The following is a 27,856-nucleotide window of genomic DNA, read 5'->3' on the forward strand; positions in this document are numbered from 1 at the left end:
CAGGCCACAATTCAGACGACATTCTAAGCCATTCTGGTCCTTGAAACCAGATAGGATTGTTTTTCAAATCATGAAGTTTAGCTCCTCTCGAAGCCAAATCAGCGGGATTACATTTACCGGGGCAATAATGCCAATTTTCTGGGGATGTTAAATTTTGTATTTCCTGAATACGATTTTTAACGAAAAGCTTAAATTTCTTTGCACAGTCTTTTATCCAGAAAAGTGTGATTTTCGAATCAGTCCAGAAAAAACAAGAAAGTTGTAACTTCAAAACTTTAGTGATGCTAGTGCCCAGTTTGGTTGATAAAAGTGCTCCCATCAGTTCCAAACTAGGTAAGGTGAGCGGTTTTAAAGGCGCTACTGTAGTCTTTAAAGCAACAAAAACCGTAAATATTTGTTCATTGCTAGTAATTATACGGAGATACGCCACTGTACCATGCGCCTTTTTGCTAGCGTCGGAAAAACAATGCAGTTCAATCTTTTCCACTTCACTGTTACCGAAAAAAGTAATATCGTGGAAGAAAGTATAAAGCAGGAAACGAATATCGCAGTAATAAAGCAGAAGACGAATTTGCAGAAAAGTAATATCGTGGAATACTGATTTCGTCTAAATTGGAAACTTCTTTGCACCATGTTTTCCAAACAGAACATAAATTGTCTGGTAGTTCATCATCCCAATCTAAAGCAAGTGTCCAAATTTTCTGCAATAAGATTTTGACTCTGAAGTACAAATGGTGGTAATAGACCTATAGGATCAAAAATTCGTCCTATTGCTTGTAGGAGAAAACATTTAGTATTAACTTGTTTTGATAGAAATGTTATCAAATATTTTACATCAAAGTAAATTATGTCACTTTGATTATCCCAAGCGACTCCTAACACTTTCAGTGGAGGATTTCTAGCTTCCGATACATGACTAGATTCCTCGGATTCAATACCTTCTTTAATCCATAATTCGCGCAGTTCTTGAGAATTGGTGTGCCATTTATGTAGAATCATACTAGCATCTCTAAAAATGTTAACGCATTCTAAACTGGTATTGAAAACAAGTTCAACATTTTGGTGTACTCCAATGATGTCATCTACATAAATGTGATCATTTAGAAATTCATTTAGAATCATCATTTAGAAAATTAGAAATTGTGGTGGTAAGTGGCAGGGTAGGTTCTCTCATATTGTTTCAAATGGTGTTTAATGGTTGCAGCCAGTAAAAACGGACTGCTATTTACGCCAGATAACACACGTGTGAACCGATAAGTTATAAAATTTTGTGGATCATCGAATGGGGTTTTAGTAAACAGAAAACGCGTTACACCTCTGTCCTCATCTACTTCTATCTGAAGAAAAGCCTGCTTTATGTCACTTGTAAATGCTACAGAATGAAGCCTGAAGGCTAATAGAAGTTCAAAAATGTCAGGATACAAATTTGGACCAATATGCAAGCAGTCATTGAACGAGATTTCACCAGGTCCATGTGAAGATGCGTCGAATACGATACGTAGTTTACTAGTAATTCGATCACTACGAATGATTTCTCTGTGAGGCAAATAAAATATGATTTGAGATTCACTATCAACAGTGTCTGGAACTGGTTCAATGATGTTTTATTGTAAATAATCTTGTAGAACTGTTTGGTATGAATAAAAGAGTTCAGGGTTATTCTGAAATCGCTTTACAAGTTTCTCAAATCGTTTCAGCGCAATCGCTTTATTGTCATGTAACTCATATTGTCTATCAGACTTCCATGGCAGCCTAACCTTGTAACGAGAATTTTTGTATAAAATTTCCGATTCGAATTTTTCCATCATGGTATTGCGTAATGGGCTGGATGATTCATTTTCAGGTTTTATACCTAAACTTTCAAGCTCCCAAAATTTCTTTATCTGGTCAGATATGATATCTTCCTCAACTACGATATTAAAGGCTGTGGAATTATATGTTGTACCTTTGGTGTAACCTAGCAGAGACCAACCGAATAACGTTTCAGCAGCTACTAAATGTTTGTTTAAACGCTTAAGTTTCCTAGTCACTATATCATAATAATGATCAGCTCCTATCAAAAGAGTAATTTTTTCTTTGCAATCCCAAGAATCTGCGAGTTGTAAACCTTCTAACTGTTTGCCTAAAATGTGTCTATCAAGATTAGGAGGTGGTAAATCAGAACTTGAAATTTGTTCAGTCACGAGAGCTTCAATTTCGATTTTCAAATTCGGTGTTTCCTTGTTCTGTAATTTTATCTTAACGTCAAATGTTTTTCTAATGGGTGTTTTATTTCCAAACGTAAATACCGAAAGAGTCTCTGTTCGAATAACAGGAAGCTTCAATTTATCCGCGATTTCTTAAAAAAATTAAAACCGACTGTGTAGTTGTTCGAAGTGTTACGCAACAAGTTTGAAGTGAAATAGTTTTAATTTTGCCGCGTGAGAATGCTGAAAGAACATGCGAATCTTCTATACTTTTAATTTTTTCATTTAGTTCTTTCTCAGCATGAAAGCATATTGAACGGTTATGTCGACCTCTGCACTTGGAGCAGACGAGATCGCTTCGACACTGCTTTATGTGGTGGTTTGATTTCAGGCAAAGGTAACATTTGGCATGTTTACGTAATAAATTTCTCTTCTCATCAACTGTCAGTGATTCACAGTCTTCAGTAACATGTTTGGATGTATTATAAAACAGACAGTAATTAGTAGTTTTGTTTTCTTTAACCGGCGCCAGCAGCTGCTGAGTGGAATGGATGATACTCCCTTTCCCACCCTTCTCTTTATAAACACACGAAGTGCTTTCTGATTTATGAGTGGAGAGCAAAAGATGGCTTCTCTCGCGACTTTCCAGTTCTGAACAAACAAACTGCAATAATTCGTCAACATTAAAAAAAGATGACGAATCTGTTTTACGATTGAATTCTAAGGTATTATCAGATGGCAGAGTTTACATTATGGCTGGAATCAACATATAACTGTATTTATCCGGTGTGACTTCTAATGATTTCAAGCTGCGTATTTGAGTTTCTGTAGTGTCACAAAGTTTTAAAGTGTCACTGGATTTGGTTACTGGGGTAAGATTCAGGAGTTTTTGCATATGTGAGTTTATAATTATATCTTTTCTGCCAAACCTGTTTTTAAGTATTTCGACAACTTCATTGTAATTTGGTTCTGAAATGCAAAAACCTTCTATCGCGTTTGCAGCGTTGCTGCATAAGTACGATTTTAAATAATTAAATTTTTCGATCTTTGTTGAAGATTCATTATCGTGGATTGCTACCTTGAAAGAGTTCCAAAAACTTGTCCACTGGGTATAATCTCCATAGAATTTAGCGATGGTTAATTTTAGCAGACTCGTACATTTATTGCTTTTGATTTTAGAATTAATTTCGTTAAGAGAGTTTTTATTATCTGAATTTGTTAGTTTATTTAATTCTTTCAATTTTTTATTTGCTCTGAATTGCCATAACTGAATTTTCTCTTCGTATTCGATACAAGATAGAATTTCTGTTTTAAACTCTTCTGCCTCTGATTTCAAGTCACGCTCTATCAGTGCATCTAATTCACTCAGAGCTTTCGATTTCGTGATTAATTGGTCTAAACTTTCTTGTAATGAATTTGTATCAATTTCTTCTTTATTCAACTCCGATTCGATGTTTTTTAGAATCTTAGACACGGTGGTCCTGATAACTTTTCTTTTCAATTTTAATTTAGCAACAGACTCTTCCGCCCATAGTTACTCTACAAATTAGAAAATTTAGCCTTACCTTTTGCTGACTTCGCACACTTGCAACGTGCTAAATCCAATTCTTCCCGGCCGATGCACCAGCTGTTTCAAAATATTCTAAGATCTATAAATCGACATCAATCACTTTAAAATGTAACTTTTAATATGTACAATATTTACAGATCATTAATCAAACATGGTGGTTCAGTTGACAAATAAATCTATATGCTTTCATAATCCAAAATCGAAATCTTTTAAATAGGAATTGAAGTGTTCCAAATAAAATAGTGTGCGAAGAATCAGACATTCATCTATCAAACTGCCGGTAGAGCGTCTAAGGAAATTCAGAAGGCACGTCGCGTCACGTTAACACGCAACGCTAGCGCCTTCTGTCAATTAATCAAAATAATTTCCACAAAAACTAAGCTGCTTGAAAACCAAACTATTAAATAAACTGCATGGCCATGGGAGCTGAACACCGTTATATTACTGCAGTTCACAATGGCTTTCTCCTGGAAATGCCTTATGGCATGCATTCGAGCTACATCAAGAATTCCACACTTTTCTGCAAGAGGAAAGACACTCAAACTTTAGAACTTTTCGAACTAAACATTTTACTAAAACTAGCGTATTTGACAAACTGAATGCCTTATATGTGTCTGTACAAGGCAGTAATATGCATATCTTGAAACTATTGGAGAGGATTGTGGCATTTAGAAGAAAACTGCAGTTGGAGATAAGAAAAATGAATGAGGATAGCGAGCAGGATTCTTTCCCTGAATTGCATAAATACATGTCCTCTAATGAGCTCATTGTCTCTCAAAAATTGCAGTTTCTTTTTATGGAACACCTTAGAAATATCCAGGAATCCCAAATCCTTTCCATGCTCAAGCTCCACCAGAATTCACTTCACAAGAAGAAAGTCTCATTGAACTCTCTTGTGCTAACAGCCTTAAAACAAAATTTGCTTGTTCCGACTTGGTGGAGTTTTGAATCATCATCAAAAATGAATATCCACCTCTAAGTACCAAAGCTTTAAGAATTCTCATTCCTTTTACAACATCATATTTATGATGGAACCAGATTTTCAGCTGTAGCTCTAATGAAGAGCAAATATTGTTCAAAGATCAACGAGGAGAAAGAAATGAGTGTGGCAGTGTCAGGTCTTATCCCTAGCTTTGAAAAACTTTGTGGAGATCAGCAAGCTGACCCATCCAATTGATTTTTTCCTATTTTTTTAATAATGATAATATATTATTCTTGTGTATCAGTTCAATATTTGCCTATATGAGTCTCAGATTGTGGTTGTTTTCATTTCTGTGCCTGGTCACTAGTATCAATATTGAATCGTATTTAATGAAGTGTTGTGATTTGCTTTGACACTATGTAGTAAACAGGTTGTAAAGCACAAACCTTGTACAACACTTCGTTGAACATGACTAGGGTGGCGTGACAAAATACTAAACCTGTAAGTGCGTCACCAACTAAAAAAGTTCGGGAAACCCTGTTATAAGACATTTAAAAATTGCGGCCGAAAAAGCTTCAATTCATACTGAAGCAGTTAACAAGGTTTACAGATGAATTCATCAAACTCATTCATAGGGAAAGGTCATGTCCAGAACAAATTTATAATGCTAGCAAAACTGTTCTTTTCTGGCAATTTGTGCCCCAAAATAACTTGATAACCTCTGTAAAAAAGACCCCCAACTGGTGGCAAAGATTTGAAAACAAGATTAATGATTTTGGCATGTGCAAGAGGGCACAAATGTAAACTTTTCACAATCAGAAAAAATAGTGATCTTGGGTTGCACAAGGTCTTTCACTTAACCCCAGAGAAAGAAATCACAGGGTGTATGTGCTCCCTATGCCAAAAACAATTCCAGAATTTAAAATGCTCATTTCTAATGTGCTTGCATTCTTGACTCCAGATATGCTTCCAAATGTATGGTGTGAAAAGAATTACCACTTACATACTGTCAGTGTTATCAAGTTGAGTCATTTATAAATTATGTAAACAAATTTTTGAACTTCCTTCTACATTGTGTTTAATTCTTATCGATAAATTCTTTTTGATTAAATAGTTATAGCCGTTTGTCATCACTATATTCATTTTGAATCACACTGTACATGAGAGAGTCAAGGCTATTATGATGCCACAGCCATGTCTGGGATATTTGATGGAATGCAGGTTAATGTGAGGAAAAGATATCTTTAAGCACTGCATGTGCATTATGCTTCTTATTCCATCAGTTTGCGATTTCTGATGCATATCACAGTAAAGATATTCATAAGTGCATGGGAATGATAAAAAAGTTATTCTTTCACAAACACTCCATAAAGAAATTCGTTTTTGCAAGAAAATGTGTGCCTGTCTTCAAGAAAAGAATCTAAAGAAACTTTGTCCCACTCTTTAGATAGAAAGACATGAATCATGTTTATTCTGGAAGTACTGAAACCTTTGGATCATGCACTAGAAATAATAGAGGATTGGCTTTATAAAGAATCATCTTCTGGGGGTTATATGTGTTTGAGTTCATTGAAATGTTCTGATTTGGCCACTTCATTACATTTAGTTGCGAAAATATTTTCAAATATGTTGCCCTTAAGTAGGATTTTACAGCTGATTGTGATAGATCTCAATGTAGAAATTCATATATTTGGTGGTATATCAACAGAAATAATTGCAAGCAGATTGTTATAATTCAGAAAAAGTTTCCAGTACATTTTTTTTCCAGAGTCAGCCACAGTTCTGAAATGAATAAATGAAGAAGAATCAAAATTGTTATGCTATGACGGGCAAGCAAGCAAACATGTCATTTTGTTATTATAAATGAATGCACCAAGTACTATTTTCAAATATCAGTTTTTAATTAGTTCTTGGATGGTGTGAGTTTACACCTAAAAGAACATTTTATCAAACATAAAGAAATTCTAAATACAAAAAGAATAAATTCCCTCTCTAATCTTAATATGAAGAAAAACTCAAATACTTTTAAATATCTATTCTTCTAGTTTGTTGGATTATAATATTGATGTTTTAAGTCTTGAATATCAACTTTGGTAACGAAAATTGCATAAACAGCATAATAGTTTATCTGAAAGAAGCTGCAGAGGCCTGTAATAAAATGATTTTTTGTAATATTTATGAACTTTTGAAAAACTTGATGACATGTTAATGCATAGCTGTAGAGTGTCCCATCAAGAGTTCCCGAACTCTGCACACCCAGATTCCTTATTTAGAATGCATAAAAAAATGTCGAAAGAACTGTAGCAGTACGACTCATAGCTTTTGAGATAAATGTGAAAGAAAAGTATGACATCATATCGGGTGCAAGGGAAAACACTGTATTGGAAACATGAGCATCAATATTTGCATTATATTTACATGGGAACATGTTTAAGATGTCCACCATGCATATCAAGGCATGCATACATGTTCTGTGGAATGACATTAAGCCATCGTTTGAATCGTACTTAAAAGCCTGCTACTAGTGGCTTTTGGTAATCTTTGTGGAGTGGTAATGTATTCCGTTCATGAATATTGCAACATGAACTTTATCTGTGGCCAATGTAATGGCAATGCCTTAAGAACTGGTAAGGAGTATGCTCTTCACTATCCTTCATGGCGTCCTCCCAATGCCAAAGTCATCTGCAGACTGAGAAATTTTGGAAGAATCCACCTGACACACAGTATCCACAATGTTGGTAAAAGAATGCATGGCATACTTACATCAGCACACGAAGATGCAATACTTTTAGAGTGGAAGAAACTAACCATGCAAGTTCTGCAGCCATATGACTTACAGCGATACACTGATTTTTGTGAATGGCTATTGCAGCAACATGAAGCCAATAACGTTTTCATTGCACATATCTTGTGAATAAATGAAATGCACATGTGATGGAGTCGCAACAGCCATTATGTGGTCAGAGTCATATTCTCATGCAGTCTGCCTGCAAAGATACCAAGTCAGTTGGTCTGTAAATGTGTAGGCTGGCATACTAGGCAATTGCGTGATTGGATTATATCTGCTGTATGAATGGCTCACGAGACATTCATACTTGGTGTTTCTCAATGAAGTATTAACCGATATCCTTGATGATATACCATTAGCAATAACACATGACCTAGGGTTTCAACTTGATAGAGCTCTGTAACATTTCAGCACTCCTGTATGTGATTGGCTGGATATAGAATATACAGGCTGCATGACTGGACATGAGGGTCTGGTTTTATAGCTGTCATGGTTGCCAGATCTGCCATCTTTGGATTTTCTATGAGGCAATCTGAAGGAATTGGTCTGTCAAGACCTCGTTATTACTAAAAGTGGCTTAGTTGCTCATCTTCATGATGTGTGTGCTTTGGTGTATCACGCTGCTGGAAAGTGTGCAGTCAGCTGTTCCGTGGCATGTCCTTGCATGCCTTAATATGCACTTGGACATTTTGAACATCTTTGCATGCAAATACTGAGCTTCATGTTTTTAGTACTAATATGTGATTTATTGTAATTAAGAAACTATTTTTAGGAATATCTGATTTAATAAACTAATGTAAGTATTTTTGTATTGTTGATTGTATTTTATTAAGCTTTTAATGTTAATAATGTAATAATAAAACTACAGTTAAATTAATGTTGTGTTATGTACATAAATAGCCTGATATTTATGCAAATATATGCATTTTAGATTAAATTCAATTTTCAAGTGGCAAAATTATAAATAAGAAAAATTGCACAATGGTAGTTGATATTATAATGGTGATTGCATGCCTAAAGTGACAACATTTTCATTGAGACAAAGTGGGATAAATGGGATGAAATGAGAATTATAATTTAGTTATGAAAGCAGACCAATTATTCAAAAAATATTTTACTGTATACATTCATATACTTGTCTATAAATATACAAAAATGTACTTATTATTGGTAACTATAAAAATATTTGTAAAAACAATAATTTGAACATTATGATTTTTAATTAATTAAATTTTTTTATTTAAAAAATAGGATTTTCTATCACAGTCATATTTCTGATCCAAGTGAATACTTGGCAATCGATTCAGATCATTCCTTACAAATGTGAAATTTCTCATGAATTGGTCAAATTATATTTTGCACTTGATATAGATTTTTAAAGTTTTAATGTTCAACTGCGTTTTTCTAGTTGTCCATATTTTATTGATATTAGGGAAAACACGTTGTGTTGCTGCATTTGTTCGTGGAAGGGAGAGCACGTATTCTACAAGTTTCAAAATATTTCGATAAGGAATATTATTCTGTTTAAAATGAAAGAATAACTCCGTACGAGCTTTGTCTGTTTTCATATTTGCAGGTAACCAACATTTAATTTTTTCATCAGTAACGCATCTTTTTACCTATGGCGTTTCATCAAAAAGATCATTTTTGCAAATATTATTTTTCGGAAAATGGTTACTAATATATTCAAAAGATTTTTCCACATATTCCCATAAAATATCCTTTTTTAATGTCACCCAATAAAAATTTTCAGTATCCTCGAATTGAACTGTCCATTCTTCAAGATATTCCAAGCAGTTATTTAAAAAATTTCTGACTTCTTTCAGAAAATCTGGTCGTTTAATGGCACCTTGTTCTTCCAACTTAGTGATGTCCTTTCAAATAGCTAAAAGAATGTAATTGTTATCAATTTTTTCTTGCAGTTTTGTTTTTAAATTATTGATTTCATTTGACACTTCCGTAATTGAAATTTTGTCCCCCTTAATAATTTTCACAGCATTGTGAAATGATGTAGCTTGGTTGTGGATGAACTGAAGCCAAACTTGTGATGTGTCATTTTCAAAAAAGAGCTGCAATATTGTTGGACATTTATTTTGTGATAAAAAAGTATGATTTTAATGGTTCATATCTTTTTAAAATATTTTCTATGGCTTGTAAAAGAGCTAACCATCGTATTTTGCTGTAACCAAGAATTCTTCGATATTCGATTTCTGCACTTTTACAAAAATCCTTCAAACTTTCAACTCACACAGTATATATATATAAATAGGGATAAATTTTTGTCATAATATTTTTAACATCAATTAGAAGTAAATCAGATGCTGTTTGAATAATATTGTGTAGAATGTGTGCGGCAAAACCTGCTCTAATAATTTTTGGTTCATATACTCGTTAAGTTTCATAAAAACGTTATTGATGCCTCTTCTAGCTTTTCTACCAAAATATGCATTAGTGTTATCTGAACAATAGGCAATAGTTTTACTGTTCAAATTATTCTTTTTTAAAATAGTACTTATTGAATCAAAAATTATGAAGTTTCACCCAGCAATGAAACAAAATCTGATACTCTAATTTTAATTCCTGTTTCTGGAAAAAAAATCTAACAATTATTGGAAATAATTTTAAATCTTTGTGGTTGGAAGCATCAGAATATATGGATATAAATGGGAATTTATCTAATTCATTTACAATTGTGAAAACGAACATGGTGGAAAAATATTACAAATAATTGCTTCAGTTTTTGTCCTTGCACATGCAAATTTTTTGTCGTACAATGTTTTGATCATTTGCGACATACAATCCATTGATCTGAATTGATTGTGGTTTATGATGTGAAAAGCAAATAGCCCTTCAACTAATGCTAGCTGTTCCTCCGTCTTACCAAAGCTAGCACTGCAAAAAAACTGTTCCATTTTAGACGAGGATGCGGCATTATTCAAAAATTTCCTGTGCCTCTTTGTCGCTAGGGGTTTAGTAATATCGTTTTTTCCACCATGTGAGACCGAAAATTCATAGTGTTGCATTTTATCCGTACCGTATAGTCTATTTTTTTTTTTTTTTTTTTTAATAAATGGAAATTCTTTGCTTAGCTCATCATTAAATATGCATTCTCTTTTTTACCTATCTTTTATTTTATGGATGAATACAATAAATAAATAATTTACTACAAAGGCTAAAAAAGAGTACTAAATTTTACTTTATTGGCCGTTATGCTGTGGCGAATATTGCCCTTCCTTCGTCAATCAAATAATAAGTCGAACGTCAAATTGAAAATAACAAACCACACTGTCTAACGACAGTCCGCACTTAAGATGGTTACAGAAGTACAAACTTCGCAAACATGACCTTTGACAGCTGTTTCGCGCATGCGCAAGTGCTTCCCTCTACAATGTGAGAGCCACTCTGGCTTTGGCGAAGTTTTCCATCTTAACAATACATATTCTTTTACAAGATGTAACAATAATGATTGAACACCACCGAGTAAATCGAACTCACTACATCGCCTAATTTAGTTTACTCTGCATGCATTTTATATTTATGTATTTTTATTTCTTCATATTCACTATAATAATTAATAAATAATAGGTATTATATTTTTTACAGTGCATTTAAAATAAAAAATGCAGATATTTCTAAAAAGTGGGACATCTTTAAAAATCGGCGAGACAGTCCTCCAAAAAGTGTGACTGTCCCGCCAAAATTGGGACATGTGGTCACTTTATACATGCCCAAAATTAAATTCCAGGTAAGCCGCTGTTTGTAATAGCTATATACTAATCAATCATCTCAATGTAATAAAATGTGTAATGCATGCAGCATTACATCATATTCATTAGATATTTTTATAAACTATTTTTCATTGCAAATTTCTGCAATACCTATCAAGCAATTTAATATTTTCTTGATTGCTTTACTTCTTGGAAAAATTCAGCATACTCAGATGCATTTATATAATACTTATTATATAATTTGACGTTTGTAACATTGTACTAAAACAATGAAAAGTAACAGAAAACTATGGAAAATTACATTTTACAGTGGTGCTCGGTCCATGTGATTGGCTGGGTGTGTTATATACAATTACAGCTATATTGTTTTCAAATATATGTAAATATTTTTATTGCTGTAATTTGACATGGATATTTGTTTGCTTTTGTTATGTATTGCAATGAAGATACACATTGTGCACTTTTTGTTATGAAATTTGGTTGTATTCTGGATTTGCATGTGTGACAAATTGGTCACGTTGTAAGGTACAGAGTTTTACAGATTTAATCATTTATAGCTTGTAAATATTGTATCATCTCTTGAGATCTACTGAAGTTGGAAACAAAATTAGTGATAAACTAATCAGCCTGTGCAAACTAATTTTCTCAAATTTTTTATTTGCAACTCTTGTAAGCACTGTAAAAAGGTAATGAAAATTTCTGGAATTCTACCTTTTATGACAAGATTACTACAAGTACAAAGCTTGCTACAATTAAAGAATCAAAGATAAAAAATTTGACTTGATATGATGGTCTGACTTCCCCCCCTCCATGAATTTGATGATTTCTTTGAAATTTATGAACAGTCATTAAACTTATATTTGCCATTTTGTTTAGATTAAGTCAAGCACTGATTAAAGAGAAACTACTTTCTTTTGTTAAGCACCCAATTTGTAAGTAGGTTTCCAATTTTCTAGGTGATTATGCTGCACAGAGTAAATGCTGCTGTGAAAACCAGGTCAAGGATCTCATGACATATGGGTATTATCTATGACCAAAAATAGCATCATCGCAAACATGTAAAAATTTCATGTTTAATTATTAACTTGGCTTAAACATTAATGATTTATTTAGAACTGAGTATTGTGAACTGAGTGCGGGATTGAAACAAATAAGATGGGCATTTCTGATGCACAGGACTTCTTTCAGCCTGGATGAAAATCAGCTTCATCATTGTAACTCTGCAGAAATGGTAAGAGTAATATTCTCAGGAAAATTGTAGAATCTCAAAGACACATTGTACTCGTAGAACAAGCCATTCCTTTTGGTAATTCATTGTAACTAATTGATCAATAGAAGGAACAAAGTATCATAGATACAGGAATGCAAATCGATTGTTGATAACTCTAAAATGAGAGACTTAACCACCTGTCCTTTGCCTTAGTCTGGAGCCAGTATGGAAGGTAATAAGGTGCTCATTTATGCAAAACTTGATCAATGACTAAGCGCATATTATATCAAACTATCCTTTCATCAAAAAGGACAGACCTTGCTATTTCATTTATGTCTTCTATTCAGCGTAAGGTGACTGGAGTGCAAAGATGTGGTAGTCATCTGTAACATGCTCCAACGAATCTAATCCCAGCTTTTTGAATTCCAAGTGCAAGTTGTTAAAAACTACCAGTCTGCAACGAAGCTATTCTTTGTGGATAAATTTCCCATGAAGCAGAAAAATCAACGCAGTTTATTTTAACACCTCTTTATCTGCAATACAAGAACTGTCTACCTGAACTTGTTTCCATGGCCTTATGTATGTGTGTTTGTCATTCATCTTCACCTGTAGCAAACTTTCCTTTTATAATAAAGATGACTTAAACATCATAATTTTTTTCAATTAACTTTTTGGTTTCCATGTGACTATCCCGCCACATGGAGAAATACTAAACTATAAATACTTAACTTGCTATTTATAGCATTTCTTTAATTAAATAATTTTTTGTTTTTGTTAAATTAAAACTTTGTGTAATTTTTATCCCCCCTAATGGTATAGAATATGCAGGCAGCTCCATAAATTTGTTGAGTTGTAAGGTTAGATAAATAAACGTGAGAAATAAATATTGGCATTTGCAAATTAACAAATTAACATAATCTTAATGAGATTTGAAGACTATGAAAATAGATAAGGGTGTTTCACTGGGTAATTTCCTCAAAGAATTAAATTTAATTTCTTCGTACTTTCTGTTTGAAACATGATGTTTTGTTTGCAAATGACTGCAAGCTTTGTGAAGTGCATGATAGTCATACTCATTATAAGGCAATGCCTGTTTCTATCCAATAGGAGTGTGTCTGCACTTAAATGTCATTCAGGATGGCTCTGTATGCTATTGTCAAAACTAGTGTTTCATTGGTAGAGGGTGGGAATACAAGAGAAACATTATATAGTACAAGATTCATGAAGAAATTTTAATCTATGAGCAGTGTTTTGAACCAATATATTTGTTGACCATAGGACTCCTCATTCATCTGATTTTGTGTACTTGACTTGATTTTTGATACTTGAAACTTCTTGCTACCAAAAATAAGCCTTGCTTGTTAGTTTGAAAGTAACATAAATGATGGAATTCAGATTACTAGTGAGACATGCTGCAGAGAGCCTTTGATAACTTTGATGAGAGTAGCGTCTCCGTTCTGCGAGGCTAACGCTTCACGCATGTGCAGTGATATGATTCGCTAGTGTAATAGGCTGGCATCTGTTATACACTATTGGTGATGTATATGATGAGATTGGCGATTAATGTTGTTCCGTTAAATATTGCCACCTCTAGAGTTAGCCCTGACTTACCGGTTTACTTGTGTTTTATATTTAGTCACTAAACTAACAGATTTTTGTGAATTTATATATGTAGACTAAAAATCAATAGTAGTCATTTTGAAGATTTTGTGTATTACTACACTTACATTGACTGTCATCTGCTGCAAATCACTTGTTATGTTTCTAAGTATAGTATGTGACCAATGACTAATTCTTTATGATGACTACCTCATGAAATATTGTAGTTTTTATGGTTTCCTTTTTAGAATTTTCTATTAATTCTATCTGTTTCAAACATAGGAAAGAAAGAAAAAGAAAAATAAAGACAGATCCTTTGCACATTGTATTTGAAGAGGCAATTCCCATTAAGAAGAAAAAAAAGAAGGAAAAAACACGTGCTGCGCGTAAGAATTAATATTTGTTCTGTTTACATTCAAATTACTTTCCTCTTCATCTGAATTTATGTGATCTTGCTTTATGTTAAAGAAAGGGAAAATGCTTAAAAAGCTTTAACTTATAATATATTTGTAATTATTGTCTATATGTTACTGATTTATATCTAGTGGTGCAACTTTTTGCAGGTTTTTTTCATGAAAGAAGCATAAGTCGAGAATGTGAAGATCAGTTTGATGGTTAGTATTATTTAAGATATTGCATAATAATATTCAGTTGTGTAATATATTTAATTATTCTGTGATATTGAAAAGTAATTCAGTTTTGATGGTAATGAAAAATGAGAAATGAACGTGCACTAAATCCCTTGAAAAGATAGTTTAATTTTCATGAAATCTTGTAAAAATACCATCTTTTTATAAGTAAAATTGAAGGTAACATTTCTGTATAAAATTTGTACTTGTTTTTAAATTTATAAAAAGCAGTAATAATCCCGAAAACTATTGAGTTTTATGAAATAGCCATCATGCAGGGATGTCATGCTTAAATTTTATGCATTTAGAAAATGTACGAGTAATGTAACAAGAAATATTACAGGAAGTAGAATTTCATGTTATGCTTACCCAAATGAAAATACAGCTCCAAAAATGTCATTTATTCAGTGCTGGATTCACTAATATTGTAATTAACATGCAAAGGGCTAATGTTATTTGATTCCATAATGCTTGCAAAATAGCTAACGTTTCATAAGAAATGTCCTTATAACTACATCAGGACTTTTCCCCAGGCATGATATATAATTTAGTTTTTATCATACTCATATCTAACCAAACGGTTCGAGGTAAGCATTGTCATGATAGCAAGAAATAGGACATACTGATAGGCGTGAAAAATAAGGAGTTAATGTCCTTTTGGAGAGCAGAATATTTTCTTTTACATTGAAATTGCTTTCTGTGATATTACTTAGCTAAATTTCATCTGCATTCATGTTTAGACAAATATGCTCTGCATATTTAGTAATGTAATGAGCACATAGTCTCTGTTCTGCTAGTTAGTCTCAGTTACCTTAATTTTAGTCTCAGTTACCTTAATTATGTGACCCAACACAAGATCCGTCCCAAATATAGATGTTTAGGTGGGAATCAAAGTAACTGATGCAGTTACAAGAAATAGGGCTAGGCTGTGATACTGTTAGAAATAAGAAATAAGAGGTTCAAATGTGTTTTCAAAAATAGATATTTTTGACACTTGAAAGGCATTTCTTCCTAAGCTCAGAGTCATAAGATCTGGAGTTTAAAATCCCAAGGAGGGCATTGCATAGTTTACACATCTTCTGCTCCAATGAAAACCTAATGACTGTATGCACAAAATTATTTTCTGTAATATTTGTTTCTAGTTAGCTAAATTGTATCTGCAGTTCATGTTGATTTCAACAAAAGGACTGTGTGCATTTAATGGTGCAGTGAAGACTTGGTTGTTTGTTGTTATGTCACATGTGAGTCTCAGCTGCATCATCAGATTGTTAGTTATTCTCAGCCTCAATTAGCTTAGCTATTCAGCCTAACACTAAAAATGTCCCATCTCTAAATGTTTAAATGGGAATCAAATTAAATTTCATAAGTGATTTCTGCTATACACTAGTGTCCAAATGTTAACTTTACAATCATAGAACACATCTATTTCTTAAACATTATTCAATAAAATTTTGCCTATTGGCAAATAACATAATATATATAATGTTTAATATACGCAATATTTATTTCTATGCAATTCTCTGATATTCTTAATTAAAAACAGATTTCAGTGTAAGTGGGTAGAATGCTGTTTCTGAACAGTTTTGTTCTCGCCATGTCCACACTGATTTGTTTGGTCTTAAAAGGTCTCCAGAGAATCGCACAAATTTGGCATCATACACGACTGTGGCACTGCCTACATTAGACATTTTATATAAAATAGTTATTCTTTTTATGAAGCATTATGCAATGTTAGGTTTGCTGCCATTTAGTTAGATTTTGTGCCAATGTTTACATCTGCCACTTAGTGCTACCCAGTTAACAGAAAACTAACCATATATCTAATAGTGTGTGTGTGATGCTTGCAGATGAAATACAACTACATTTCATGTTTGCAGTAATATGTTAACGACATTTATGGTAGTAAGTAGTAGTATCATTTTAAAAATGTGTATGAAAATTCAGGATGAGAATGATGTATGCTTAATCTTCCTAACATGTTAGATATATAGAGGACAAAAGCTTAAGGACTAAAGAATATGTATTTTATATGATATAGGATGTGTGCTGTATTGGTAGATAATTTACCACTCTAAAAAAACTGTCTTTGTTTCTGAACATGATAGTTATAAAATGCACAAAATAAAAGTAAATATATATTATATTTTCTTAGAAAAATGTTTAAAACTGTATTAACTGTGTATAAACTGTATATAACTGTATATATATCTGTAATGAATCTAATATTTCATGTCAAGTAATTTTAATTTTAATAAACTTAGCACATCTTTTAGGCATTGAAATCAATAATCCCTTAATGCAAACAAAATAACTTATTTCCTGTTCAAGAGATCAAAGATTATCTGCTCATTTAAATTAAATATGACATTTTGATTTCACGTGCAAGTATCAACTGAATATGTTTGCTGAAGTTACATGTTACTTTACCTCTTTTGTATCACTACTATTATACCAGTCTGCATTCAGCCACCCATTACCAACTATGCATGTTTTGTTTGTGTTTGCTGTATCTTGTTAAAACAGGTTTACTGTAGCATATTTTTATTCATCCCAAAAGGTTCACATGTCTATTACATAGAACATTTTATATGTAAAAGTCATAAATATTATTATGTATATTAATTATGACCTTATCAATAGGTTATTATATATTTATGACCTTATCTTATGTAGTGATCAGCACTGATTATTGAGCTTAGATGATGAAAGTTTAGAATAATTGGGGGGGGGAGTGGAAGTGGTGTGGAAGTTGATGCTATTTTTGAGCATGAAAATATTGATAGTGACTATCTTGAGTGCTCCAGGGTGATAATGGCATCCATTTTTATAAGAATTAATTCATCTCTGCCATTTTCATTCACTGGAGCTCCAAGTATTTGCTATTCATAAATCATAACTCATAAATTTGATTTTTTTAAATGATCAGTTGATTTTGTGTTATGAGTGAAACCCATAGATATACAATAATTCTTTATATTTTTAGATATGACCACAATCTAAATAAAGTAAGAGTATTTTGGGCTGTTGTAGTTTTTCAGAGTATAATAAGATAGCTGGAATATCCTTTTTATTATATGAAAATTTCATTACTGTATATGTGGGGAAAGGCAACAACCATAGTTGATAACACACATTTATTACTATTCAGAAACATAGATTACGTTAGGATTGCAATTAATGAAATAATATATGAGCTATTGAACGACGTCTGCTCCGCTCGCCATCTAGTCCTCGTCTTCTCCCGAAGGCGGGAAACACATGCTGACGCAATGCATACGTCACACAGTAGGGGATTAGGGAATATCATGACATAACATTTCCCACATTCGGCCATCATGACCGGACAGGTGACCTCGCCTGAAGCAACATAATATATCATCAAAGTAAAAAAAAAAAAAAAAAAAAAAAAATAAAAAAAAAAAAGTAACATAGGTATGAAAAAAAATAATCTGTAGGTACAAAGCTGGGGATACTTACACAAATGGAGCAAAAAAAAAAAAGATTAAACACACCACAGCAGTTAACTAAAAATAAAAAGAGAATCAGTTATGACAAAATGAATTAAAAACTTGATATGAGGAAAAAAAAATATTAGAAAGTTCTCAGGTGTCATCTGTCCAAACACAGGAGGACATATAATGCTGACAGTTTAATAAAAAATCAAGTAATACATTCAATATTGTTGGACCAGGGTTTCATGTATTCAGCTCAAGTGGATGTTTTGGATGGTCCGTCGAAAAATGCACACTTTTCCACATCATATGTGTCATTTTGTTTGAGCTTGGTGACTTTATAACGTCTGAGAAATTTCTGTTTGAGTTTTAGACCAGGGCCAAACTGAGTTTGCCACGAGGTCATGAAGGTGAAATTTTTGTGCTTGTTTTCGTTGCAAATTACAAGTACGGCGATTTTCGTCTTGCACTGCTTTGCTGTTTTGCGTCCTTACGGAGATCGTCATGTTGCCGAATGAATGCAGATTTGATCTCCTCGTCGATTAGAGTAGCGATGATGTCGTTTTGCGATTTCATTTTAGTCCCAAAGAGAAGTTCAAAGGGAGTGGAATTGATGCTGCATTGAAAAGTTGAATTAATAATTTGCTGCACGGCGGGAACATTGGCAGTACCATTTTTCAGGGTTGGTTATGGAGAGTTTAGAAAGGACAGCAATAATAATGGAGTTCAAACGCTCAACTTGACCGTTTTATCGTGGGATGCCAGCTGTAATAAGAATGTGCTTTATTCTCTGTGTGTCACAATAGTTTGCAAATGCAGTGGATTTGAATGTAGGGCCTCGATCAGAGATAATCCGTGAAGGATTTCCGAAGACTGATCTTTGAGTTTCCAGCCGACTGATAACTTCATCTACGTCTGTAGACTTTGTTGGATAAAGCCACACGAATTTAGTAAATGAGTCTATAATAGCCAAAATATGTTTGTATTTCTTTGATGTAGTGGCAAGGGGACCTAGGTGGTCGATATGGTACGTGTGCAAGGGTGCGTCGTCTTTGTCAATGGGGTGCAGTAGTCCGTCTTGTTTGCCACACTTTCAATTATTGAGGATGCATGGGATGCAATTATGGATACACCACTCAATTTTTTCTTTCATTTGGGATAAAATATTCTTTTTTTAAAAGTTCTTGAGTGCGGATTACGGCGAGGTGGCCTCGTTCGTGAGCTGTTTTAATGACATTTGCCTGCATATCCTCAGGCACCACAAGTAAGTCAATGCTGTTGACGTTTTTGTACAGGAGATTGTTCTTAACGAGAAAGTTATCATACGAAGGCGTTGTTTGAAGGAGTGTTTTAATAGTTGTAATATGCTCATCGGTTTCTTGTGCTTTGCGAAATTGGAGAAGGACACTGTCTTGGATAGTCATGCAACATGGACTGCGACTGAGGGCATCCACGTGATCCATCTTTGAGCCGGTATGGTGCTCAATTTCGTAGTTAAAATCTTGGAGATATAAAACCCATCGAGCTATTCTCGAATTGAGTTCCTTTTTATTTAAAGTTTGCACAAAAGTGTTGCAGTTAGTGATAATTTTAAAATGTGAACCAAGGACGTAAATACGGAACTTTTTTAAAGCTTCCTTAATTACAAGGACCTCGAGTTCATAACTAGTGTATTTACGCTCGTTGTCCGATGTTTTTTTTGACATGTAGTAGACAGGGTGAAAGCTGTTATCTTTCATAAATTTTTGTAGTAGAACTGCCCCCAAGCCATCAATGGATGCGTCGGTATGAATTTCGATAGGACTGTTTTGATTAAAAATACTTAAAACTGGTTGTTGAGAAAGCAAATCTTTTAATCTGTGAAATGCGGCATTCTGATCAGCATGAAATTGAAAGGGGGTGTCCTTACGAAGGAGATCACTAAGGGGTTTTGCAATGCTAGAATATGAGGGGATGAATTTCCTAAAATATCCAGTGAGACTGAGAAAGCGTTGGACGTCTTTCGTACTCTTAGGTTCGGGGCAGTTAATTACAGATTTTGTTTTATAAGGGGAAGGAAAAAGTTTACCGTCTTCAACGATATGCCCAAGAAATTCAATTTTTTTTTGTGAAGAAATTGACATTTATGAAAATTAATTTCTAGACCATATTCACTAGCAACTTTGAGTACTTGATTGAGATGATGAATGGCCTCATTTTAAATTTTTGGCAGGAATAACTACATCGTCCATGTAGGGTAAAAGATAACTTTTGACGATTAAATCATGGAAAAAAATTTATAAAGCGCTGGAATACTGAAGAGCAATTTGAAAGACCAAATGGCATTCGAAGAAACTGGAATTGTCCGTTGTGAGTTACAAAAGCTGTATATGGTTTACTTTCGTCCGCTACTGGCGCATGAAAAAAGCCGTTACGTAGGTCAAGAGTACTAAAAATTTGGGTGTCTTGAAGTTTATCCAAAATGTCATCAATAAGAGGAAGAGAAAAGTGATCCTTAATTAAAAGTCGATTAAGTTTCCTATAATCGATGCAAACACGGGGTGTACCATCTTTTTTACGCACCACGAGAATTTGACTGGCATATGGAGATGAACAAGGTTCAATAATTTTAAGTTTCAACCATTCATTTATTTGTTTATCAACAATTTCCCATTCAACAAAGGGAAGGCGTCTGTCTAGGAGGGGGAAAAATTGGTTTATCATCGGATACAGTGATATTAAGTTTAGTATCTGTCATCTTTGTTTTATTTGGGACATAAGAATTCAGCAAATGTTCTGTCACAGCACAAGTTTCTTTGGAAACATTTGAACCAATATCCAAAGCTGGAACATCGTCATTTATTGCAAAAATGAAAGATTCAGGAGCAATTTCAAAGCATTGCTCGGGAGGTTTTGAAAAATATATACCGTCTGATGTAATAGTTAATTTAGCATTTTTAATTACGTCACATCCTACAATAAGAGAAAATTGCATAGAATGATTTGGAACAACTCTAATATTAGCTGGAAAGTCATGGTTATCACTGTTGATAATGGTTTGAAAATAGCCAATAATAGGAATTTTCGAGAATCCGAAACCAGTTAACACTCCAGAATTATTTGAAAGTGGTGGGGAACCAAGTTGAATCCATGTCTGTTGGTTCAGTAATGTGACCTCACTTCCAGTATCAATTAATCCAGAAACTGTGCTATTGAGTATAACGACAGTTTTACACATATTACCGTGAGAGGTTTGTACTGTATTTACTTCAGCAGGTGGAGTGGAAGTCTCATTTGGTGTAGTGGGGCGGCAATCCATAGTTTTGTGTCCAAAACGACCACAAGTTAGACACTTTGGGCCAAGAGAACGATTAGGATAGGACCATGAGAGGTGTCCGACCTCATTGTAGTTAAAATAAGTTTGTGGTTTAGTTTTGGATGGACCAGTATTATTAAATTTCGTGTCGTGTTGTTGATCTGAATTTTTTCTTCCAGTACCACATCTGTGGCAATTATATGTATTTTTAAAATTTGATGGATGAGAGATATTTGTATGCCTAGTCATAACTACAGTTTCATAAGTGCGTAGCTTTTCCTTGAATTCAGAATGTGATTTTGCACCATAGAGAATAACTTTATTGGATGGGGTACCTAGTATTCCTTGAATGGTGTACTGAATGACAGAAGCCTCGTCAATAACACAGTGACCACGATTCGCAATTTCGCGCATTGCGATAAAATATTGCATAAAGCTTTCATTCGAGCTCATTTTTCTTCTTTCAAGTCGTTTATGAATTTCAATAGACGTAATTTTATCGGAGAACTCATTAAGTAATACTGTTTTAAACATGTTGTATGAATTGAGATTCCGTTGTGAAAACAAAAAAGTTTTAGCAGTACCCACAACAAGTCGTTTTGCAAAAACTAATTTTTGCTGGTCGGTAAGATTTGGGAATAATTGGAAATTATCCTCTATATTGTTGAAAAAAGCATGGACTGAATAGGAATCATTGCCTGAAAAGTTTCTGCAAGTGTTTGAAAGATCTCTCAAAACAAACCAAAAGTCATGACTCATCTCACGAACACCAGAGCGACTCGGATTCAAATTTATTACTTCCACGTCAGAAGAAACAACGCGATTTGGGCTTGGCGCCATGGAGGGAGGGGAAGGAGGAACAGAAAAACTTAGACCTACAGGCGTCGGTGCGCGGTCGGTGTTGGAAATTGAATGATCGTCATTGGATGAAAAACTAACATCTAGGGAATTGTGAAAATCCGTCAGATTAGTGAGCGCATGAAAGATTTTTTCACATAAACCATCTTTATTAGTGGAAGGTTCCAAATGCAATAAATTAGCCACTGATATAAAATCTGATAAAGAAAAATCTTTTAATAGAAGTTCTTTATGTTTTGCCAAATCGAAACTGTCCGGGAACGCGGCAAAATTTCGCATTCTCTCTCACAAAGAATGTTCAAAATCGGAATATCCGAGCACGGTATTAAATAATTTAATAACTTGTGTTGTGCCATATTTAAGAGAATTTGCTATCAAGGGATATCACCTAATTTTAGGGCCATAGTTCTTTAAACAGTAAAATAGGACAATATGAGTATGAAATAGGTTATGTATGAATGAGAATTAAACAGTATAAACACAGCTTAAAATCGTAATACTAATAAATTATGAACGAATCAGGGGAATATGGGCCTACCTAACTTCGGGGCAGTCCTTATAATCCAATATATTTCTTGGCCAATCCAATGTTTAACGTCCAAAATCAGAAGAATGGTCAAGTATCATGTAACATCATTTACATATGTCGTCCAGCTTGAAGAATATTAAATCATCATAAAGGCACGTCTTGATTCACATATGTCATCCGGCTTGAAGAAGAATATTAAATCGTCATAAAGGTACATCTTCCTTTGTTAGCTTTCTGAACGTCTTTATAGGGATTGCTGGTGTCTAGGGTTCGATTAACGCATGCACAAAAGGCACAGTCGAGCCCCCAAAATGTGGGGAAATTCAACGACCATAGTTGATAACACACATTTATTACTATTCACAAACATAGATTACATTAGGGTTACAATTAATGAAATAATATACGAGGTATTGAGCGACGTCTGCTCCGCTCGCCAGCTAGTCCTCGTTATCTCCCGAAGGCGGGAAACACATGCTGACATAATGCATACGTCACACATTAGGGGATTAGGGAATATCGTGACATAACATTTCCCACATATATGCCATTTTTTAATCAATGGCAAATGATTTGAAACCATATATTTTTCACGTAATGATGAATTTGATTCAACAAATCACCATTACCAGAAATGGGGGGGGGGAACTCCTATTCACAAAAATCTGAACAGAAAATTTGAAGAGTTTAAAAATGACAGTAAGGGGAAGCGTACAGTAACTGATGACTATTGATGAAAGTTTATATATATTTTCTTTATAAATAAATGAAAAAATTTATACTTGTTGATATTTAGCTAATATGCTAAGGGGGTTAATTTTCAATGTCCTTCTTTTGTAATATTAATCTTCCATTTCTATGAAAGAGTAAATTTTTGGGTTGGGAGAGTTATCATAACAAACATTTTCTTTTTTGGATGATTTATAAATTCGTACTTGGGTTAAAAATAGGTGATTGTGATGCCCTTTATCGTAGGGTGATGTATTCTTGAAACATGTTTTTCGACTGTCTTTGCCATATGTTTCAGATCATTATTGTTTTAGGAAATAAAATTATCACTCATATTATTTATTACTAATATTATATATTAACATTTTGTAGCATCTTACTAAGTAAGTGCGTATATTAAATTTGTTCCATAATTTCGTCCATTCGATGTATTGGCTGAGGGGCCCCCTCATGTAAAAAAAAAAAAAAAAAGCTTTGTACCATTACACCCTCCATGACTGCACGTTTAATTATTGGTAAAATATATATTGTCATATCAAATCTTCATCAGATCAATACTCGCACATCTCATACCATCAGAACTAGTGCAAATGAATTGCACAAAGTAAGACTTTTGTCATTTTCTGACTTGTTCAGTCTTCATGCTCTTCAGTGAATGCAGTTCTGACTTTTCAAATTTTGGAACTGAGTATTGATTTTTATGAGGTTTTCATCCTCATAATTGAAAATCTTTTTCTAACATTTTTATTATTGATTTTATTGCCATTACTGGCATTTACTTTACTTGTAATATCAATTGTAGAATGAGAATAATCTTTTCTTTTAATTGATGGATTCCACAATCCATTTCTGGTCTCCCGCCCAATACTCTGCCATTTGTGGTTGAATAGAACAGACACCATTCTGTATCTTGTTTGATTCCAAGAAATTTCTGGCTAGCTGATATTTTCTGTGAGTGTCTTTGTTTATAAAGCACTCCTTTTCACTTGGCTATAAATTTCGAGGTGTACGCATATTTTTGTCCACTGTAAATGAACTGAAAGTGGTGAAAGTTGCACCATGTTCTGATTTTTATATTTCTACTCAAGTTAGCAAACGGATTTGCTGCACCATTGGACGAATCATCTTAAACTAATGTTCACTGCACTTCTGTGGCATTTGTATTGTTGTCATTATAAGTTTTATACCATTAAGATTCACAAAATGAACATGTGTTTTGTTTAAAGCTAGCAACCGAGACTTTGAGATTAAGCAGAGAGAACATTCGTATGGTGCTTCAGTGAAAGAAAACCAATATTCGTGCCATATATATATAGAATCAAAGTAATTCCATCATCTTAAAATTTATACACGGTACTGTATGTATCCTCCATAAGACCTCTGCAGATGAAAAATTATTTTCCTGTGTAGGTAAATCTCAACTATACATGCTGTCCGTGAGCAGCCATAGAAAAATGGGTCAATCATACATGGATACCTTGACACAAAACAACAGTTAGTGATATTTAGTGTCAAGGTGTGATATAAAAATACATGAAGATGCACATGAAAAGAAGTACAATAAATATAGGAATCTCAGTGCATTTGTTCTTTGATATATTTGGCCATATTAGTAAACCACGCATTTTGTAATGGTCAGTTCACAGGATTGGAAGGTTAACCAATAAAGGCAAATCACACAAAGACTACCTGCCTGAGGATGAAGCCCTTTATAATAGATATTTAGGAAAAACTGATTCACATGAGGAAAACTCTGAAAGCTCCATGTAGCCAGCCTGTTTGTTGGGATTTGAACTCAGTTGATATATTGGTATTCAACACTCTTATTGTTCAGGAACGTCCACAAAACTCAGTTAATACACAATAATTTAATGTGTTCTTTATAGTGTAGATTTTTTGTGGCAACAGTGTTTTTTTTATATATTGCTTTGAGCATGATAACACATGGAATGTTACTTTTGGATATGTTTAGAATGCTAAATAAAATAGTTCGTTGTTAATTAAAAAGATTTTCTCTGCTAAATATATTGTAGCGAAAATCGCTCTTTTCGACCGAGCTCCTCATAGCTTAGCGGAGAAGGCGCAGGACTCAAAACCCGAAAGTACCGAGTTCGAAACCCATCAACGGCAAGATGCCTGATAATTGGTTTTTATGTAAATATCCTTGTTGTTAAGGTTAACTTATTTATGTAAATTTCCTTCTTATTCTTCCAGAACATTCCAAGTCTGGAATGTTTCAGCATGTTCACCAGCTGTATATAAGTAGCTCTTCATTCAGTTCTAGTTAATAAAAAAGTCTTGAGTTTAGACTTGTACTTGCCTGTTCATTTGTAGGATTCCCTCATCTACGCGACAGTTTGGTGGAGGCGCAGCGTATTTCTCAGTTACTACGGCAGAGTTACGCCGAAGCCTGTGGATTGGAGGACTTCCTCCTGAGTTCGGGCTCTTACAGGATTCGCGTAAAAGATCGAGAAAGATGGTTGATGAGAAGGAAGAGCAGAATTCTCCAGCAGCCAGTTCCGCTTCAAGTAATATCACACCAATACCGATCCTGACATACCAACTACCCAGAAGCCCGTGTATATTCAGCGGGGATAGCCAAGAAGATACTAATAGATGGCTCAAGGACTTTGATAGAATAGCCAACTATAACCACAGGGATGATCAAATGTGTCTGGCGAACGTCATTTTTTATCTTGGCGGAACCGCTCGACAGTGGTTCGATAATAATGAAGATACATTCACCAGTTGGACTGTTTTCAGGACTGCTCTTAAAAACACCTTTTCCTGAGCAGCTGACGTAAAGCGCCAAGCTGAACGAGTACTACTCACAAGCGCTCAGCAAATCGATGAGATGTCTGAAGCATACATTCAAGATGTTCTCGCTCTCTGCCGGAAAGCAAACCCATCTATGTCTGAAGACGAAAAAGTGGCCCATCTCATGAAAGGTATTGCTGAAGATTTGTATCAGGTCCTGTCGTCCCAGGACTATGACAGCGTCGATGCCTTCGTGAAACGCTGCCGTCACATAGAAAGCCTTTGACGAAGACATATCGCCTGATCATGATTCCAGAGGCTGCCTAATGTCTCCGCGGTGTCGGCCGATGTGGACGCCAGTGAACTAAGGTCTATAGTGAGCACCATCGCCAGGGAAGAGCTTCAGAAGGTCCTTACGCAAGTTCAGGGCTACACGGAAATAGAACCCGTAGCACCGAATGACATAGCATCTGTGGTCCGGGAAGAGGTTATAGAGGCGCTGGCACCACTCACAGGAGCAGGGAGAAGCAAAAACACTACCCAATGTTCACTTCCAGTTTGGTCGCAACCAAGACGTGAAGCCAGCCAGAGAACTGCTCCACAATGTAGGACAGATCTGTGGAGGACTGATGATAATGTACCTCTCTGTTTTCATTGCGGACGCCCAGGACATGTTCTGAGGTACTGTAGGGAAAGACGCCAGATATTTGAAAATGCAAGAACCGCAAAGGCGTCCAACCCTCGACGGGACAGGGATACTGAATCTACATACAGCTTCGACGACGAATATGCACAACCTAGTTCTTCCCGAATAAGGAGCAGTTCACCTTATCCGCGACGCTCTCTCAACCGCCGACAATTGCAGTCACCAGTACGCCGTTCCAGCCGTTCCCCACGCCGAACCAATGAGGAAAACTAGCTCAAGCGACCTGTACAGGAGGTGAGGCCGCAGTTGAAGAAAATCCTCTGACGTACACCACAGCCAAGTTGGAAAAGAATAACACTTTTATCACCGTGAACGGACAGTGTGTGAAAGACCTTGTTGATTCGGGTGCTGATTATTCTGTCATATCCGAACAGTTACGTCAACAGCTAAATGCTCCTATGTTTGCTGAGAATGGACCTGTATTGAAAACTGCCTGTGGTAAAAATGTAGCTGCCTCGGGACGCTGTGTATTGAAAGTTGATTTGAATGGGACTAAGAAGCCATTTGAATTCTTTGTGTTTCCTGAATGTAGTCATCAAATGATACTTGGATGTAACTTTTTCCATGCCACCGATGCCGTTATTGATTGTGGAAATCAAGAACTTACACTTGCAGAAATCCTTCCAGACATTGAATATTTAAATAAGTCACAGCTCTTCTTGTTTGCCACAACCGATTATGTAATTGAAGCAAACACTGCAAAGCAGATATGTGCCTTGAATTCAGAGCTACGGGAAGCAGATGAAGCTATGATTGTTGGAAATAGAGTTCTTATGTGCGAAAAAGAACTATTGATACCAGCCTCAATTGTCACTATAGAGGATGGTTGTGGTAAATTATGGGTAACTAATTGTTCTCGACGAACCCAACTGATACCGAAACGGATGAATGTCGGCTA

The 27,856-nt window shown here is 34.6% G+C and overlaps 1 protein-coding gene across 4 annotated transcripts in view; it reads left to right on the forward strand.

Moving 5' to 3' along the window:
- Window positions 1-27,856, forward strand: part of LOC118199566 (telomerase protein component 1-like) — a 507,852-nt gene that overhangs the window by 25,623 nt on the left and 454,373 nt on the right. For all 4 annotated transcript variants that reach the window (XM_085808431.1, XM_085808432.1, XM_085808434.1 and 1 more), the window contains 2 exons: window positions 14,286-14,389; window positions 14,567-14,617. In XM_085808431.1, the coding sequence (XP_085664557.1) occupies window positions 14,286-14,389; window positions 14,567-14,617 (155 nt within the window). The remainder of the gene's footprint in view (window positions 1-14,285; window positions 14,390-14,566; window positions 14,618-27,856) is intronic.

Source organism: Stegodyphus dumicola, chromosome X1, assembly GCF_044657685.1.
Source record: "Stegodyphus dumicola isolate Sdum_Otavi_A_Nest chromosome X1, ASM4465768v1".
In the NCBI taxonomy this organism is placed as follows: Eukaryota; Metazoa; Arthropoda; class Arachnida; order Araneae; family Eresidae; genus Stegodyphus; species Stegodyphus dumicola.